Genomic DNA, 16,762 nt, shown 5'->3' on the forward strand with positions numbered 1-16,762 from the left:
GGTTTTTAAAAAGTGCCGCATATGGTATGTTGGTTCTAAGTAAAATGTACTTTTTTGCTTTCCACTTTGCAGTAGAAACAAACCACATCCATGACTAAGATATCGTCGACCAATTCGATAAATTCACGACTACAAAGAATCTTATGATGTCGGTTTTAGAATTTATGAATTACAGCATTTATTTAGGAAAGGGAAAAGGCGATGGTTCGACATGCTCATAATTTATCTACCGAGATAACATGGGATGAGATTTTATTAGTTGATAGCTTAACTAGTTGGCACCCCCCTCTTTATTTGAGAGGGCATAGGTTCAAATATGAGTGATGGTGAAGAAACACTACATTTCTCACAGATTTCTTTTTCATATATTATATCAATGGAGGGAGGAGGGTTCCAATACCAGTAAAAACTAAGAGCTCAGTCTTGATGTCAAAAGGGATTGAAACTTACTAGATATGCATCTGTTATTCTTCTTAATTTCTTGAGGTCATTTTAATAAATAACTTTATATAATTGCATCTATCTTGATTCAGCTATCTCCCTGTCTTTATAAGAGAGCCAAAAAAATAAAATAATAAAAAAAAAGAAGTGCACAACTAGACGGTAGCGGTAAATTTAAATCAAGATTGCAACTACTGATCAAACTCCTTAACATGGGCATCTCACATACTCAATTGGATGTAACATAAATGCTTCGATGTGGCTAAATGGTTTTTAAATCTCCAAACTCACCTTTGTAAATAGTCTTCTTCAGTAAATGCAGGTCACTTTTTTGGATACAATATTTTAGTGAGAGAGAGAGAGAGAGGAGAGGAGAGAGAAATCATATAAACAGAAATAAGAGAATGCTTGCTAATTTATGTAATGATAATTTTTTTAAAAAAAAAATCATAGTTGCAAGTACTTCATTGATTGATTGGATAGTAGACTTCCATTGGATACCCAGTCCCAGGGAATGCAAGGAGAAAAAGATGAGGTCTGAGAAAAGCTCCAACTACGCGTCCGCTCCCAAAACCCGCATAAAAAACTCGAAAGTAAAACCAAAGAGAGAGAATTCAGTACTTAATTACACTGAAACAAAGGAGAAGAAGAGAGAAGAAGAGAGATAGAGTATTGTCTTGCAGTTATATCTATGTGCTTGATATTTATTAGGCAAGTCCAATTATAACAACCTAGGACCTTAAGATAGTATGGTTGACTTCTTTCTTTCATATAAATACTCAAAATTTATCCAATTCATAGCTAATATAGGACTAAATGTATACCTGTATAGGTCTTCACATGCTTCCTCTATTTAAATTTTAGAGTACTCGTTAGATTAAGGGTCCAAATCTATTCAAATTCGAACACAAGTACCATAAATCCTATTACAAAGGCTACGATTAGCCCATGGTTAATTCAAATGATCTTTTGTTGCAGTATCCCCTAGTCCACATGAGTTATGGACTAGGTCCGCTTTGATACCATTTATAATAAATCAAGATCTCATCCAAAAAAATTAGCTGGAATGTATTATTTGAGCCCCCCGATCCCATATAAGTACCCAAGAACTATCTGATGCATAGTTACTGGAGCAGAAGGAGGGAGGGAGGGAGAGAGAGATTTCTACCGGAGCCTAACTCAACCATCATGAACATTTTGTAGGAGCTATTACGGGTGCACAAACGGCAAATGCATGGTGAAAAAGCTAATCATCCAGTGCTCGTCTGAGGATCCAACGGTTGTCATCACCGCTTACGAAGGCCAGCACTGCCACCACAGTGCAAACTTCCCTCGCGGTGGTATGCAGGTTCACCAATCACTATGCTGCTCCCTTCATGGACCAGTTCATGCTAAAACTTGCATTTTCCAGCGATGCCACTCCATGGGGATCAACCAAATGGCTTCCGAGCAATTGGTCCAATCCAGGATCTGCTCGATTCAGTCAATACCAAGCCGAATCGCTTGGTTCAGGCAGTCTGAGCCGGCCCGGTACGAAACCGGATCGATTCGGTATTTCAATTCGATTTCGGCCCCTACTGACCGGAACCAGCTGGTTCGATGCCGACTCAGTACCAGTACAGGACCGGCACACCCTACACGTAGTGGTTCCAGTTCGGTACTGAACCGTACCGGCCGCCGACCGGTCCGAGTCTCAGTACCGATTCAACGGTCTTTGATCAGTCCCTTCACAAAGAATATTATTATAATGAGGGTTTATTAGATGATATCATGCTATATATTAGAAGAAAAACACAAGGAAAATGATTTATTATTAGAAGAATCAGTATCACATTGATAATTTTCCTTTTATTATTTTCCTAATATAAATGACATCCTAATTACTTGTATGATTTTCTGGTTAGCATGTGAATACCGCTTATATGCTCCATCATGTGGAAGATTGTAGCAACGCATTAATTTTTTTAGCTTAGCAGGCCCCTTTAGGATCCTCAATGGATATCTTGATGCTTGGAGGACTTGAGGGTATTTCCTTTTTGTCTAAAAACATATATTTCTATGATTCTAACGGGAGTTGTAGCACACTACAAAATAGATGTGTAATAGCAATCAAAACCGTGTCTAAAAGCCAAGAAAATTGTCTGCAAATTCTTTACCAAACGGTATACTAAGTTACCGTCGTGATCGAAGCAGCAGTTGGTATAAGTCTGTAGTGGCGGTTCTAAGCTATCCTACAGCAGCAACTTACAATTATTAGTATAACCTATCGCAACAATTGCAACCATCACTATAATTGTATGTTAAAGTATAATGATAATGGACAATTTTGCTAGCGCTGGTCAGGCAACCTAGATTTGGTTTGTTGCGATGATTTTAACAATCACTATAAATAAGTAAAAAATTGTAGCGAAAGGGAATTTATATTTTGCAGTGATGTTCAAAGACTCTTGGTATTTTCATTATATCACAACAGTTATAGACACCACCATCAATATGGTTTGCTGCAGTGATTTTGACTATTGTTATGAATGAGTAATAAATTGTAGCTGAAGAATAACCCCTCGAAGGACCAGTTGGTGCTAAAAGAGACAATGCTCTACCTACAAATTTAACCATCTAGAACAGATCCATACTCCTAATCTTTTAAGTTAAGGAGATGTGTAAGTTAATTTTGATAAAACATGAACTCATACCCCATACTGAGTAAGATGAAATATATCGTAAAGAAAAGCTGAACAAATTTAATACCAAAAAATAATGGACAAATCTGAGCTCAAAAAACATACCGGTATGTGGTTTCTAATCTTTGTACGAAATATATAAAGAGAGCACAAAAGTATTTTGAAACCATCCATGTCATTGCTTGACTATGTCTGGTGCATCGGTCGCTTGATGTTCTTCCTGCAGCTTTTTCACTGCGGCAGTATGCTTTTGCCCTGCAATATGGTATTCAAACACCACCTGACTATTGACCACAACATTGCAAATAGAGCACACCTTAACACCCTCTGCAGCTGCCCCACCTTCCAAAACCCTCCTCTTTTTGGCCTCCAACTCCTCTGCCGTTGCTGGAGCTCCCTTCTTCTTTGTTTTCTCACCTCCAGCTTTGCTTTTATCAGCATCTGGGGTTTCTTTCCTCACCACTGTGGCTGTTGGAGCTTTAGTGGGTTTTGCTGTAATAGACTCCTGAAGCTTCTGCAACTTCTTCTTGTGTTTTTTGCCTTGCTTGTGGGTCTTCAGAACTTCTGGAGTGTTACACTCAATCTTACAGACCTCACAGTATGCTGATTGCACAATCTTAGTCGTCCTCCTCTTCGAGCCCTTCTTCATGGCTTTTTTTAAGGTTACACGTGATGCCCTGCTGTGCAAGTGTGGAGGAGGTCTTACCTGGGTTGGATCAGTTGGCTCCAATCCATTGGAAGAGCTTGCTTGGACCTGCAAGGTAAAATGTCATAGGGAGTTAATTCCATAGTAAAAATTGAAAATCAATCACATACCAAACTAGTGCAGAACATATCATGCCGGTGCCTCCCCACATCTCCCCTCCACCCTATCCTCAACTCCTTCCCCCAAGCACGAACACAAATGACAATAACAATAAGAACAAGAACAACAAGAACATTAATGATGACAATAATAATTCGAGCTTAAAGCACCTCATAGGCATCTGAAAATAAGACATTATTAAATGGCATTATGTAAAGTCCTTTTGCAGAAATGATTCTTCACCAAGAGTAGGACTTCCTCTTCCATGATAAAAATTGTGTCCAAACAAATCCACAACCAAGCCTGATATGGGTAGGAATAAGGAAAGGATTGCATAGGGCCTATCATTACATGAAGAGTAGCAGCCATACATTTCAACATCTTCATCAATTCCTCCCTATAAAGGGAACAAGGGAAGATGTCTGCTTGTTGCCCTTCAAATATTCAATCTATCCTAACAAAGGACACCAATATCTTAGTAAATTAGACAGTGAAATGCCTTTGCTGTTGATGCTAACATAAGAATTGCTTAAAAAAATCGAGGGATTTACCATTAACCTCCTAATCCACAACCAAGCATTGCTAAAAAATTGTGTTCAAATAAATCCACAACCAAGCCTGATATGGGTAGGAATCCGGATAGGATTGAGGCCTATCATTGCATGAAGAGTAGCAGCCATACATTTCAACATCTTCATCAACTCCTCCCTATGAAGGGATCGAGGGAAAATGTCCACCTGTTACCCTTCAAATATTCAATCTATCCCAACAAAGGACACCAATATCTTAGCAAATTAGCTGGCGAAATGCCTTTGCTGCTGATGCTAACATAAGAATTGCTAAAAAGAAATCAAGGGATATACCATTAACCTACTAATACCTACCATACAATGTTAAAGATGTAGAAAAAGAACGAATCCACTTTGGCATAACCCCAGGACTATTTAAAACACTCTCCAAGAAGCAAAGGAGAACCATAGCGACCGTCCGCTTTTCATCTTCTATGCACACCAAAAAGAAACTTCATATTTAGCCTTCCTGCATTAGTACCAAGATGATGCTTCCCTATTGTTCTTAGACACAAAAGCACATCAAAGTGAGTATTTGGAATCATAGAACTGGAACCAGTTCCAAAAACAATTTGATGCTTCTATTTCACAGAATGTAAGAGGTTGGTGGGCTACTTAGTTTATTTCCTTCCACTAAATGAAACACAAGACAAGCTTTCTTTTTCGAAGGACTAGAATCTATTTTTCAATAATTTATATCAAAAAAAAATCATAAATATAAATTGTAGATCAGGTGCAGACATAGAGGGAATAAAATTGAGTAGTAAAACGGGAAAACAAGCATATTTTTAGACATGAGAGGATACAAATAGATGTGTGAGAGCTAATAAAGGAATCAGTTTAGGTAATTTAATAAAGCTTAAGGCTAGCATAGGTAAAGGTTTTGGCAAGGAAAAAGAGTATGAGATGGCTTGGACATGTATGTGTAGCCATAGACAGTCCTGTTGGAGGGATTTCCACATGCCATGTAGTACTTAGAGGCTGTTTGGAGTCCTGTAACTGGAGCCACATGCAACTCAAGATGCAGGTGCAGGCCAACCCGCTTGTTTGGTTGCCTACAACTCAAAGTTGCACAGCAAGTCGAATTGCTTGCTAGAGTGCAACTCAAGACTATCTTGCAGCACGTCGACTTATGGTCAACATGGTTGCAGGACATGTTGCAAATATTCGAGTAGATATCTTAATTAAAAAAATTCTATCCTCCTTCACTTCCCCTCTCTTCCCCACCCCCACTCATGAGTCCCGTCCCTTGCCACCACCCTCAATGTCGTCGCCAGCCCCCGCAACCTCCAAAAGGGCCATGGCCACCTCCTTCGCCTCGAACTTCACTGCAGAAGACCTCTCCTGCTCCTCCTCATTCCATTCCTTTCTCCTCCCTGCCTCGCTCTCAAGCCCCTTCTTGCCGCCATCCTCAATGTTGCCACCTACCCCAATCACCTTCGGGAAGCCCATGGTCGCCTCGTTTGCCTCAGACTTCACCACACTACTCTCCTCTCCCACCGCCGCCCACCCCCTCCACCCCTCTCCTTCACCTTCTCCGACCTTGTCAAGGCTTCCACCACCGCTCACTCCCTCATCATAGGTGCTCAGGTCCATGCCTAGGCTCTCTCCACCGATGACTTCGAGGATGACCTCATCGTCCAGGATACCCTTATATCCATGAATGACAAGTGCTCCAACCTAGCATCCACTTGCAAGTTAGTCGATGGAATGTCTATCATAGATACCCCTCTTTTCCCCAAACTCTCCTCCGAACACAAGTCGTAAGTCAACTGCTGCAACTGAAGTTGCAATGCAACTTCAACTATAGTGCTTTGCACAAGCCCTTAAGAGGGGCTAAAAATTAGGTTGAAGCATTGAGATGGATTTGATAACATTTCTTGTTCAACCTAGGTTGTCAGGCCTCGGCTTACAGAAACTTTATCGAGCTAGCGTTGGGCTCCAAATTTCAGGCCTGAGGTTGGGTTGGTCCAGGCTAGGGTTTGGCAGAATTCTACTGATATAAGACCTAGTCCTGGTGCGACTAGACATCTGCTCAAGAGTAGAAAAAATTCCATGAAAAGAAAAAAATCATAATGGAATTAAAATTTCCAATTAAAAAAGAAGGCAGGAACATGGATCATTTACTATAGGATAACGCAAATGACAGGGTTATCATACTTTGGACTTGATATCGTGTTATGTCAATTTCAGATGAAAGAACCTTCCCAATTTAACAAGAAACATAGCAATTCCTAAGGTATATAACTATTCCATAGTATGCTTGCAGACATATCTAACAATCAGCAGGCATGCATCCCATAAAATTAAAAATCCTGATTTCAATTAGCAACTATTTGAGTTCACACAAAAAGCATGCTATTTGAGTTCTTAAAGAAAGTTTCCTAACAATAGCAAATACTAAGAAGAATATTATAATCCCGATAGGAAGTACCATAAGACATTTATGTGCACATAAAAGAAGGAATATAAACAAAGAAAAACCACATACCATCAATGTACCAATGATACAGAAGCACTAAGAGCCACGTGTAGGAAATGAAGAATTAGAAACATATACATCATTAAACTAGTTTTTGTCAACTTACACCATGGTCTTAAGCTACTTGGAGAAGCATGTAAAGACATCTGGAACCATGACATGCAATGAGAGCTTTAATACGAAAATGAAAACATCATAACCATAACTGATGTTTTCATTTTCCCCTTTTTTTGGGGCCGGGGGGGGGAGGTGGTTGGGTCTCCTTCTACATGCGTAAGTGTCATGTAACCTTTAGAAATTCTTCATGCAAATTGCAACCATACCTAATTGTCATACATACACCCACTTCTAAGTATCAAGTAAAGGTAGTATGCAGTAATCTGAAGGGTATGGGTAAGAAAGGTGAAAAGGGTAGATGGTGATATCATGAATAGAAAACAAGGAATTTCAATAAGAATAAATATGGCCTTCAATAAAGTGATTACCTTCTTTACAAGACTAGCCACTCTTTCAGGCTCTCTACAAATGACATTCAATATCAGCAACATATCAAAAAGTTAAAAGATGCGAGAAATAAAGTCTAAAGAGCAATCTTCTATAATCATATGTTAGACAAAATAAATTAGTCCATTACTTCCTCATAACGGTACAAAAGGAAATATCTAGTGTTTGACCACTTTGCAAAGAGACCAATTTCTAGGAAGTTAACAACCGGTTATTGAGTCTCCGTTGAGTCAAATCTACACTTTGCAACCACCCAATAGAATGATTATGTTCCAAACAGCATTACAATGCCTTAATTTTGTTTATCAAAGCCTTTTCCACTATAACTATGTAATAAAAGACTTGAAAACTAGATAACGACATTACCCAAAACTCTAATTTGCGGACTTTCACTCAATTAACCACCGAATACAATGCCTAGATCCATCTAGAATATAGTAATTCAGTATAACCATTTGAATGGAAGGCAAACTCAACTCAATTCAACTTAGCCTTAATCCCAAACTAGTTGAGGTTGGTTACATAAATCTTTTCCTCCATTTCAGTAGGTTGAAGGCCATACTTTTTAAAAGATATTGAGATATCAAGTCATTCCTCATTACTTCATCCCATGTGATTTCCAATCTACCTACCCCTCTTCATTCCTTCTGCATGTATCCCTCGGCCTACGGTTTACATGTCCAAACCATCTAAGTCATCCTCTCAATTTATCCTTAATTGACACCACCTTTACCTTTCTACGAATAACTTTATTTCTTATTCCATTTTTTTATATTAACATATATAAATGTTAACATTTTAATTTCGACCATACTCATTTTGTGCATATGGTATTTTCTAACTGCCCAATATTCTGTAAGCATAATTGATTGTATGGCTGCTATCTACACCATATTCTGACGTTCGGAGATCACCATACATGTGATGGCTCTAAATATGACCAAATAGGAACCCCAAGCCTTGAGCCAAGGCCTAAAACTGGTGTGATCGCCCAAATGGCTGAAAAATGTTTGGACCGAAGTGAACAAATACGGTATAGAAGGAGATGACCAAACCGATCCAAAGACACCTTAAAGTGCAAAGGACCTTGATATAGATCGATTAGAGGGAGACGGCCAAAGCACACTATTATGCGTCAAGTCGAACGGAGGCTAATAACAAGTCGAGGCAGATTGGGCATGATTACTGGTTTAATGAGTGGTACAGAGCCTAGCCATTTTGACGAATATGAATAGTGGGAGGATAACTGGCGTCAATTACCATAATTGGCAGACATGGACTGTTACCAAGAGTAGCTAGTTACGCATGGATTGTCTTCCAGTACAAATAAGTGAATTGTACTCCGAGAAAGGATCCTTCAACTCATCAATGAATCCAGTTTATCTTTAATTGTCTTTGACCTTTACTTTATCTTGCTTGTAGATTACTAGTAGGATTTTATTTTATCTTTAGGAGTAGCAATAGTGGTATTCACCTCAATCATAGCCCCAGCTACACCCTATCCTACTATGTCCATCTTCCACAATAGACGGTGGGACAATAGCGAAAGTCTTTAAAAGTCAAGGCACCTGGACCCCGCTATTCTCATTATCTTCCTGTGATTATCCTATTTTCCGCTAATTCAATGCCGGTGGCATGCCCATGGATCCACTCAGCCTAGTCATCATGCTTGTTTATCCTTCGCCCACCCAAAAGCTTTTGTGGCATGCCTGTCTCCCTACAAATAGTCAAAGTGAGAGCAAGGAAAAACAAGTTTTTTGGCATGCCCGGTGGAACATCAATGCATAGCTACCATGATATCGTCGAGAAAGTTAATGGGCACTTGCCAGATGATGACGACCAACCTACCAATTTATCTTCTGCACGAGACGACCATGTAACTTCAACCCTAGAGTTGGTGTGGCTTGTTAGAGATGCTTTCATCCCAAGTAGCTGCCATGTTAAGGCTACTTGAAGAGTGCAACAAGCCAACTCTAGAGTTGGTGACAGAACCAGCTGAGAAGCTCGATTTTGTTATCAAGGATCAGGGTTGCCAGCCACAGCATGTTACGATGTATATTGTGGTAAATTGGAACACTCAAGTTATCGTGGAAAATAAATCGACCTATCAATCTTTGAAACAGTGTGACGGGATTCCCAAGAAAGTTGGCTACTTAGTTTTGGCCTATCGAGGAGACGAGACCGAAAGTTACCTGAAGTCCTTGAAGGCTTGAACTTTCTAAACCAAAACAAGTCAGTCCCACACAAGGGACCACAACAAGCCGAAGAAGAATATACTTTGATCAATGAAGTCAACTACCCTTTAGTAGACAGGAGGCAAAATCACAACCCTACAGTATTGGTCACCTTTGTCATGAAATCTAAGGGGAAACCAATTCGATGGATGCTAGTGCATCTAGCTTAGTCGGTGTAAGGATCAAAGCCATATGCCGAAGGGCATTATTACTTGTTTTGGAGTCGTGCAGTTTGGAGTCTAATCATCCGAGTTATCAAGGACCACCATGTGGATTATGGATAAAGTAGATCATGATACGAAAATATCCACTGGAAGATCAAGAGGGGTGTTAAATAAAATAATATATATTAGCTGGTAAGAAGACATTCCACCACACATGGCTATGTTTCAGCCAAAAGACCGATACAAATAATAACGCCCTACTTTAAAGATGATGGACTCCATTCCAGAGGCCTTTCACAATCATTTTCTTTCCCACTCGTCCTGAAGGGCTTGGGACATCAACTCAAAAACTACTACCCTATTGAAGAGGGATGAGAACTGAACCTTGCATGCTTCTAGCTGCTATCGAGCTGCATTCAAAGCTAGAAATTTTTCCTTGTTATTATGCTCCAACTCTGCTTGTTCTTCCTCCAAGAGTTGTACCTCTCAGCAAGCGTCAATCAATTGCTCTTCAAGAGATGCAATCAAGTCTTTCCAGGCACAAATTTGTCTTGGATCGACATGTATCCATCCAAGGCAGCTTGATTTCTTCTTCTAAGGAAGCGGCTTTGACATCCAATTCACTCGTACGTGATGTCAAAGTGCTACTTCCTTAGTCAGATTGGCCAACGGATGATGAATGTCGGAAATATTGGCCAGCCTGTCTTGGAGATTAGTGGGCTGGTCCATTGAGAGATAGGCCGAATGCAGTAAGGTTGAGATCGCGTTCAACAACTTGGTTATATTATCTGAGGAAACAAACTCATCAATCAGGGTGGTAAGATTGCGTTACAACGACTTCTTAGCCACCATCAATTCTATAATAGCATTAGTTGACGAATGGCCAATACAGGCGTTGGCCAATTGGTCCAACAACCTGGCTCTAGCCAATCATGTCCTAAAAGGATTCTAATTAATTGTGATACTTTATGAAGCAATCTAATCAAAGGGATAAATCATCTCATCAGGATACGTAAATAATCGTCAAAAAGAGGGAGCACATATTGGCAGGAGTTATGATCAAGAAATATCCCTAGATGCGCAGGAATTGTTAATGGTGTAAATGTTTCGAACTTCTGAATGCCATACTTATTGCAGCGGACGTAGTGTCTAATACATCCAATCCCCCTCCTAATCGATGGCTGATAAGATGTGGAGGGCATTCTTTACACATCCTAAAATCCAGAGATCACTGTACGTGTAGCAACTTTAAAGTAGGACCAGATAGAGACCCCAAATCTTGAGCCAAGACCTAAAGTTGGTGTGGTCGCCCAGATGGCTGAAAAAAGGATGGACTGAAGTGAACAAATATGATATAGGGGGAGCTGACTGAACTGATCAAAATACACCTCAAAATATAAAAGGTCGTGCTACAAACCAATTAGAGGGAGACAACAAAAGCAAGCTATTATAGGACAAGCCAAATAGAGGCTAATAACAAGTAGAGGCTGATCGAGCACGATTATTGGTCTAACGGGTGGTACAGGGTCCGGCCGTTCAAACGAACATGAGTAGCAGGCCGACAGCTAATGTTAGTAGAACCACCAAAGATGGAGGTCAAACATGGGTTGTTACTGAGTGTAAGTAGTTACGCATGAATTGTCTTCTAGGATAAATAAATGAATTGTACTATCATAAAAGACCCTTTAACATATCAATGAATCTAGTTTATTTTTAATTATCTTCGCTTTACTTTTACGTTTACTTTATTTTGTTCGTAGATTACCGGTAGGATTCTACTTTATTGTTAGGAGTAGCAGTAGCGATAGATCACCTCTATCATAGCCCTAGCCGCAAGCTATCATGCCCTATCAATCTTCTTCCACAACAGGTGGTGTGATAGTAGCGAATGTCCTTGAAGATCAAAACATCTAGACAAGGTTCGCCGTACCGATACCGAACCCCGTACCGGTGCCGCACTAGTATAGGCGTACCGAGTGTCGGTACGGTACCGTACGCTCGGTACCGACCGTACCGACATTGGTGTACCGATACCGGTACCCATCGGTACGGGTACGGTACCGACCGGTACAGCGAACCTTGCATCTAGACCTATGCTATTCTCATTATCTTCTTGTGATTATCCTATTTCTAGTTAATTCAACATCAGTGACACGCCTGCACATCCACCCAGCCTGGCCATTAGGCTTGTTTATCCTTTGCCTGCCAACAAGCTTTTCTGGCGTGCCCGTCTCCCTATAGATGCTCAAAGTAAGAGCAAGAGGAAACCATTGTCTTATAAATTTTTTCTTTAATTTGGAAAATAACATACGTTCACATAATATCTCAATTGCATTTCTCCCTTTCATCCAGCCTATTTTAGTCCTATGAATAACATACTCATCTATCTCCCCTTTCTTATGAATAATCAATCCTAAATATCAAAAATGATCTCTCTTAAAAACTTCATGATCCTCAATTTTTACTCCAACTTCATTCCTATTTCTAATTTTATCAAAATTACATTTCATATATTCCATCTTGGTCCTACTTAACCTAAAATCCTTAGATTTTAATATACTTGTTAGAGCAGAAAAAGGAGTTGCATCCCAGCGCAAGGTATTGTCCGCTTTGGGGAAGGACGCATGTGCACCGCCTTTGAAGGCAATATTTTTCTCACTGCTTTGCCCTTTAAAAGGCGTCTCTCTAGGAAAGGGGGCGTGCCCCTCCTCATAAGGCAAAATCCTTTCCACTACTCAACCGATGTGGGACTAAGTCCGGGGCCCCCCTTCTCTCCAACACTAGCCCCCCTAGTGGGAAGGATTCATACTAACCCGAAGGTTTTACGGGGTTATGAGGGGGTCCACGCTCACCGCACCATCTATTAGAGCAGAAAAAGTGGTTGCGTCCCGGCGGAAGGTATTGTCCGCTTTGGGGAAGGACGCATGTGCGCCGCCTTTGAAGGCAATATTTTTCTCACAGCTTTGTCCTTTAAAAAACGCCTCTCTAGGGAAGGGGGTGTGCCCCTCCTTATAAGGCACAATCCTTTCCCCTACTCAACCGATGTGGAACTAAGTCCGGAGCCCCCTCTTCTCCCCAACAATACTCTTGCATAATTCCTCTATAATTCCAACTTGAAACCCTTAGATTCTAATATGCCCCTTCATCCTTTAATACTATATTATCCATAAATAACATACAGCAATAAATATCGTACTATATATGCCTAGCAAACTCATCCACAACTAGCACAAAAAAGTAAGGATCTAGAGCGGATCCTTAGTTGAAAATTTACTAATAGTACCATCAGTAGCTCTCATACTAGTTCCGCTCCATTGCACATGTCCTTAATTGTATTAGTATAGCTAACGTAATCCCCTTTCTTTTCTAATACCTATCATAAAACTTTTCTAAAAACTCTATCATATGCTCTCTAAATTAATAAAAGCTACATGATAATCTTGTCTCTTTTTTCTATGCTTCACCATTAACCTTTGAACGAGAAAAAGAACTTCCATTGTTGACCTTCTTGATATAAAATCAAATTAGTTCCCTAATACTTTTGTATCATAGCTCCACCTATACTCAGTCACCCTCTCCTAAAGTTTTATAGTATGGCTCATAAGTTCAATAAAATGATAGTTAAAGATCAAGATTTTAAGTCCCGGAAGGACAGGGGCGTTCCGACCATCCCATCCCGCTCCTATGACAAAACAGGACCGAGATTGAAACTCATCTATGCGGGGAAAGAAAAAGAAATATGAAAGAAAGAAAGGAAGGAGAGATTAAGAAAAAGAAAAAGTGAAAGGAAATAAGAAGTAGAAAAAGTAAAGAAGAAAAGGAAGGGAGAAGAAAAATAAAGAAAGGAAGGAAAGAAGGAAGAAAGAAAAGGAAAAGAAAAAAAAAAAGAAAAAAATAAAAAGAAATAAGAAAAATAAATAAAAAGAAAAGAATGGAAGGAAGGTAGAAGGAAAGAAAAAAGAAAAAGAAAGAAAGAAAAGAAGAATGCAAGAAATACGGAGGATATCTATTGGGACATATGATCAACATTGCTACCAGGATGGGGTGGGATGGTGAGGCGTCCCGTTCCATGAAGGAATGGGATCACCTATGTCCCACAGAATTTAATACCTTAGTTAAAATAATGTTGAATATCATGAATGGTAAATGACAAAACTAAATCAAGATATGTCAATACTTTCTCAACTCTATAACTCATAACTTACAATCATTTTCTATAATTCATAAGAAATGGTAAGAGAACCCAAGCAAGACAAATGTCATGTATCTTTGTTTTTGTTCTATTTAAGATTATGTCGGATACTAATTATGTCAAATAATGGATCTTCCAAAACTATGGCAAATTACAACAGCCATTCTGGTTGAAATCCTAGACATCCAACTTCTGACAGCCAGAGGGCAGCATCAATCACTTTACCATCTATCCTTCTGAAAGCATCATACACCTCTCTCATCCACAATCTTATATTTGATCCCAACTAAAGCAATAGTCCCTGTTCTTACTCCCATCATAATCTAAAAATGATTCAAATGACATGACGCATAAAGCAATTTGCAACCAATCCTACTACATGCCAATATAATTGTTATCACGATTTCTGAAACAAAAACTATCCCTAAAACATGACCCAATAAAGAGTTCAATATTCTTCAGAAATAGGCAGTGTAGAGAGAGAGGGGGGAGAGGGAGAGAGGAAGAGAGATACTGACCGGTCCATAGCTCTGGGGATCGAACCCATACTGCCGAATGGCCGCCTTCGCCGCAAGGCTATGCGGATTCTCGCCTCCACCACCGTAGTAATACGGCGACGGGGCACCAACCCCCGCCGTCGCCGCTGGCGGAACGGCCCCAGGGTAAGAGTAAGGCACGGCATGGAGTCCATGGTAGCCCCCGTGAGGGGCGTAGGGGTTAGGGGGGTAGGTGTCCGCCGCCGGGGGCCGGAGGGCTCCGGTTCCAACGACGGACGGGAGGTGAGCGTCGTGGGTGGGGGTGGGGCAACGGTTAGGGTTAGGGTTAGGGTTGGGGTAGTAATAGGCTGCGGCGGCAGCAGCGGAGGAGGAGGAGTGGGGAAGGGGCTGGGGTTGCTGGTGGTGGTGGATCATGTCAGGGTGGACGTGCGGCGGCGCGTAGTAGAGGTGGTGGTGCGGCGGCGGCGCCGCCTGCGGTTCCTCCCACCTACTGCCGTAATCCATCAGAGCGCATTCACATACAGAGAGAGATGGGGGATGAGTGGGGAAGAGAGATAGGAGGGAGGGAAGCAATATCCTTCGGAATGCGCTCTCCTCGTTTGTCTTCGTTTTCTACCATTCTCCTCCCTAAGTTATTTTTAACCGCTTTGGACTGAGGACTCTGTTCATGGCAGTGCAGATACCGAAAATACTAGACCCTGGAAGGAGGCTAGCGCGACAATCGTGGACCCACATAATAAGGTTTCGATATTTTATTTTTTTAATTTTATTTTATTTTATTTTTTTGATACACCACTTCACACCAAACATAAACGAGTAAAAAAAAAAAAAAAAACCTGCCTAATTCAATCAAAGAAAATTTCTCGAGTGATGCACCGCGTAGAAGGTCACCCAGTCAACAGTTATGTTGACCTCGATACACATGCATGGTCTTAAAGGAGCCACAATCCTCTGCTATCCGCCATATATCAAGAAGCAAAAACTGCCTCATTTAAAATTGTACTATTTATAATGATGGGTATAAAAATCTTTATACTTCAAAATTTAGTTGGATTGGAATTATTCTGAATCCAAATAAAGACTGTTACAATGGATGAAATTTCTTTTTCAACGGAAAAAAAAAACACCATAGATGCTAAAGATCATCTAAGTCATTAGTCCCATATAGCAGCAGTCATCCCACTTAATACCACCTATATCTTGCACCAATCTTTGATTGAACAATAAATGGACAAGTGATTAGAGCATGTAAGCATCAGGGATCTCATTCGTAGACCTCCTCCAAGGACAAGCTTGGAGGCACCAATCATTTGGGCCAGCAATGGTTGGTAGCGAAAGGTTATCTATTTTTTTATAGAAATGTTGCTCTATTTTAAACCTTGCAGTAGGAATGTTGTGCAATTTTTTTTTACCTTGTAGTTTAAGTTTTTAGAGAATAATGCTTCTTGGTCATGCTTGTAATTTGACCAAACCAAATTTAGTTTTGGTCATGAACGTGTCAACTGAAAGTTCCTTAGATAAAATCCCATGGGTTTCCAACACATTGATTTGATTTTGGTGTTACAAAGAAAAAGTGATAGAAGTATCTAGATTACATCGAAGATGAAAAATATCAATGACTGGCCTCTTCCTCTTAACATCTAATCACAACAAAAAGCATCGTTAAATTAAGTATGAGAGCTAAAATTTTGATTGCTTTGTTTGGATGACTTTTAATCACGCGTCTAGTAAACATGTTAGATTACGCAGGTTAAGCAAATTATATTGGATGGGGTTCATGTTAGATCATGCTGGTCTAATTGCTCGCCAAAAACCATGTTGGCTCCTTATGTATAAGAGTAGGAATCAACAGGTCATTTGTGTGCTAGGGCCAATTGAGTGTACATTGATTATTGTAGAAACCTAGCCTAACTAAACCAATCTAGTTGTAGGCTTTCCTTGGCCAAAACCAGCTTGCGACTAAAAGGTCAAGCTTTTTTTTTTTTTTTCATTCATCTGCCTTGGGGTTTAGGGGAGCTAAAAACAGCCATCCAATGAGGAATTCAACTTTAAGTAAGAAAGGAAGGTGGAGAGAGGGAGGCATTCAACGGGCAACAGGCCTTGTGAAATCTATCCATCTCAACTTGCATCTTGTTGCAAATATAGAGATGCCAACATGATTTGCAAGATCCACAGCCCCATTGTGCAGTTGTG

The 16,762-nt window shown here is 40.2% G+C and overlaps 1 protein-coding gene across 1 annotated transcript; it reads right to left on the reverse strand.

The window, feature by feature from the left end:
- Nucleotides 1-3,157: 3,157 nt before the first annotated feature.
- LOC103718178 (uncharacterized) lies at nucleotides 3,158-15,177 on the reverse strand. The gene is made up of 2 exons (XM_008806881.6): nucleotides 14,591-15,177; nucleotides 3,158-3,876 (listed from the first exon to the last, which is right to left on the reverse strand). Exons 1-2 carry the CDS (start codon nucleotides 15,071-15,073, stop codon nucleotides 3,298-3,300), a joined length of 1,062 nt encoding a protein of 353 aa, XP_008805103.3. The 5' UTR covers nucleotides 15,074-15,177; the 3' UTR covers nucleotides 3,158-3,297.
- Nucleotides 15,178-16,762: the final 1,585 nt, after the last annotated feature.

This window comes from Phoenix dactylifera, chromosome 15 (genome assembly GCF_051530095.1).
Source record: "Phoenix dactylifera cultivar Ajwa chromosome 15, Ajwa_hap1_PhDact_Kaust_v1.1, whole genome shotgun sequence".
NCBI classification, from domain to species: Eukaryota; Viridiplantae; Streptophyta; class Magnoliopsida; order Arecales; family Arecaceae; genus Phoenix; species Phoenix dactylifera.

Bases quoted from the DNA above. Each gene is read 5' to 3' on its own strand.
- LOC103718178 (XM_008806881.6), bottom strand. From the start codon at position 15,073: ATGGATTACGGCAGTAGGTGGGAGGAACCGCAGGCGGCGCCGCCGCCG. The intron at 3,877-14,590 runs GTCAGTATCTCT...TTTACCTTGCAG, and splicing joins ATCCCCAGAGCTATGGACCG to GTCCAAGCAAGCTCTTCCAA.